General features: G+C 33.5%; 1 protein-coding gene across 1 annotated transcript; it reads left to right on the forward strand.

The window, feature by feature from the left end:
- Positions 1 to 1,171: 1,171 nt before the first annotated feature.
- LOC133336126 (tumor suppressor candidate 3-like) lies at positions 1,172 to 2,580 on the forward strand. The gene is made up of 4 exons (XM_061544426.1): positions 1,172 to 1,342; positions 1,494 to 2,220; positions 2,283 to 2,445; positions 2,513 to 2,580. The coding sequence occupies exons 1-4, from the start codon at positions 1,253 to 1,255 to the stop codon at positions 2,526 to 2,528; spliced, it is 996 nt and encodes a 331-aa protein (XP_061400410.1). The 5' UTR covers positions 1,172 to 1,252; the 3' UTR covers positions 2,529 to 2,580.
- Positions 2,581 to 3,173: the final 593 nt, after the last annotated feature.

The following is a 3,173-nucleotide window of genomic DNA, read 5'->3' on the forward strand; positions in this document are numbered from 1 at the left end:
ACAGAAGGCATAAGATGTTATATATCGACGCCTCCGAAGAATAGTATGCTAAGTCTGAAAAGTGAGTTTTTCAGTAGAAGCTTTCAAAGTATGGAAGTTTCTTGAATCTTACGTGCCATACTAAGTACATTTTTGCTTATAACTTTGGTTTGGATTGGCCGATGATTACCAAAATTTCAGAGAATTTAAATTAAGGACCGTAGTATCTAAAAACGTAAAGAACATTAAAACATGTCGACTTAGCATGGTTCGGAGGCGTCGATATATAGACACTATAACATTTTTTCTTAAAAAATCCACGCTTCTCTGATGTTCCCATAAATGTTCTTTAAAAAATCCACACCTCTCTGTGGTCTCTTAAAAATAGTCTTTAAAAAATCCACGCCTCTCTGTGGTCCCTTAAAAATATTCTTTAAAAAATCCACGCCCCTCTGTGGTTTTTGAAAAATATTCATTAAAAAATCCACGCCTCTCTGTGGTCCCTTAAAAATATTCTTTAAAAAATCCACGCCCCTCTGTGGTTTTTGAAAAATATTCATTAAAAAATCCACGCATCTCTGTGGTTTTTGAAAAATATTCATAAAAAAATCCACGCCTCTCTGTGGTCTCTTAAAAAATAGTCTTTAAAATATCCACGCCTCTCTCTGGTCTCTTAAAAAATAAGTCTTTAAAAAATCCACGCTTCTTTTGGTCTAAGAAACAATATTCATTAAAAATCCATTGAAAAAAAATTGGTTAAAAAAACTGACACCTCTCGGAGGTCCCTAAAAATGTTCCCAAGAATCCACGTTTCTCTGAGGTCCCTGAAAAGTCCACATTTCTCTTGAAAAAATATTCTTTAAAGATTTACGCCTCTTTGTGGCCACTTGAAAAATATTCTTTTAAAAATCCATGCTTCTATGTGGTCCCTAAAATATTCTTTAAAAAATCCACGCCTCTTTGTTTTCCTAAAAATATTTATTAAAAAATTCCCGCCTCTTTGTTGTACTAAAAGAATATTCATTAAAATATATTCTTTAAAACATCCTTACAGCCTTACGTTATACGCCGCTGTTTAACTAAAGCATTAATCGTGTTTTTCTGAGTGTAGCCAACTTTGACACTTCTTGACACTCTGTGTGACAGCTTGCATCAGTTGTATCTGTGTGTTATTTTTCTTCAACAGAGTTATCTCTCTGTGTTGCCGATACATTCTGATATTTTTTAAGTTTATTTAAAATCGTTTAATTAGTATTTAAAAAAGAAAAACAAAATGAAAATTTTATATAAAACTCTGCTGTTTACAGCAGTGTTTATGGCTGGTTTCCTGATACTGAATACAACGGCTCAAAGTAAACAGAAGGTATGTTCACCTCTATGATTTCCTCTACATGCCGCCAGGCCACGTCATTTTGCTATCAGCAGAGCATAATCAACAAATTGTATTGTTGGAAAAAATGCCGGTTGTGGCATTAATTGAAATGTATTTTTACACCTCCAATTTTCATTTACAGAGTGGCTTATCGCTGTCCGAAAAAGTACAAAACCTTATGGATATGAACAACAAGAAGGCTTTGTTACGTTTTAATGGTCAGAAATTTAAGGAATATGTTAAGAATTCCCCGAGAAACTATTCCATGATTGTTATGTTGACGGCTCTGGCTCCATCGCGTCAATGTCAGATATGTAGACATGCCCACGATGAATTCCAAATTGTTGCCCAATCATATCGTTTCTCACCTGTCTATTCGAATAAACTGTTCTTTGCCATGGTTGATTTCGATGAGGGTTCCGATGTTTTCCAAATGCTACGCTTGAACACTGCACCGGTATTTATGCATTTCCCTGCTAAGGGTAAACCCAAGGGTGCCGATACCATGGATATCCATCGTGTTGGTTTTGCAGCTGATGCCATTGGTAAATTTATTGCCGAACGTACTGACATCCAAATTCGTATCTTCCGTCCACCAAATTATTCGGGAACGGTTGCCATGATAACATTGGCTGCCTTGGTTGGTGGTTTCCTCTATATGCGTCGTAATAATTTGGAATTTTTGTATAATAAATCGATATGGGGAGCCATTGCTGTGTTCTTCTGTTTCACCATGATCTCGGGGCAAATGTGGAATCATATTCGTGGACCACCATTGGTACACAAATCACAGAATGGTGGTGTGGCCTATATCCATGGTTCGTCACAGGGACAATTGGTCGTGGAGACCTATATTGTTTTGGGTTTAAGTGAGTAGCTACTAATCTAACATTTAAATTCATTTGTTAAAATACCATTTTTTTTATTTTAGATGCTCTCATCTTCTTTGGCATGCTGCTGCTAACGGAATCTGGCAGCCAAACAGATCCACGCAAGGGACGCATTATGTCCATTGTTGGTTTAGCATTATTAGCTATATTCTTTTCATTCCTACTTTCGGTGTTCCGTTCAAAGGCTCAAGGTTATCCCTATAGGTAAATATAATTTATTAATTTTTTAACTCTTTTATTCAATTTCTTAATTTTGTTATTTCTTTTTCAGCTTTTTATTTAAATGAAATTATTTATGGCAAAGTTTTTAAATATCTAAAATTAATGTAAACTTCAATAGATGCGTTTTTCTATACATACAATAATTTACGTACGAAAATAAAAAAATAATAATAATGTTTTGTTTTTGTCTAAACAAATTTAATAAAATAGTATTTTTCCTTAGAAATAAACGAGAAAGGAGGGATTAACATTTTGTATGAGTGCTAAGATAAAAATTCTAGAAAAAATGGCAATGACTTCCAAAAGCGTGAATTTTTAAAAGGGTATATTTCCATAAGCGTGGATTTAAAAAATTGTATATTTTCAAGGACGTCCACAAGTGAGATTTTTTAAAGAAAATATTTCAAGGACTTAAAAATCAAGGATTTTTTAAGTAAATAATTTTAAAGACTTCCAAAAGTTTGGATTTTTTTAAAGAAAATATTTTCAGGGACTTCCGCAAGCATCGATGTTTGCTAGAAAAAAACTTTTCAGAGACTTTCAAAAACGTCGTTATTTTAATAAACAAATCCATAAGGGAGGATTTTTGAATAAAATATTATCAAGGATATCCGCAATTGTGAATTTTTAAAAGGGTATATTTTTAAAGACTTCCACAATCGTGTACTTTTAAAAGGGTATATTTCCAAGAACTTCCACAAACACGATTT

The sequence above is a fragment of the Musca vetustissima genome, unplaced genomic scaffold (genome assembly GCF_032173495.1).
Source record: "Musca vetustissima isolate MV318-11 ecotype Yass unplaced genomic scaffold, APGP_CSIRO_Mvet_v1 utg1485, whole genome shotgun sequence".
Classification (NCBI taxonomy): Eukaryota; Metazoa; Arthropoda; class Insecta; order Diptera; family Muscidae; genus Musca; species Musca vetustissima.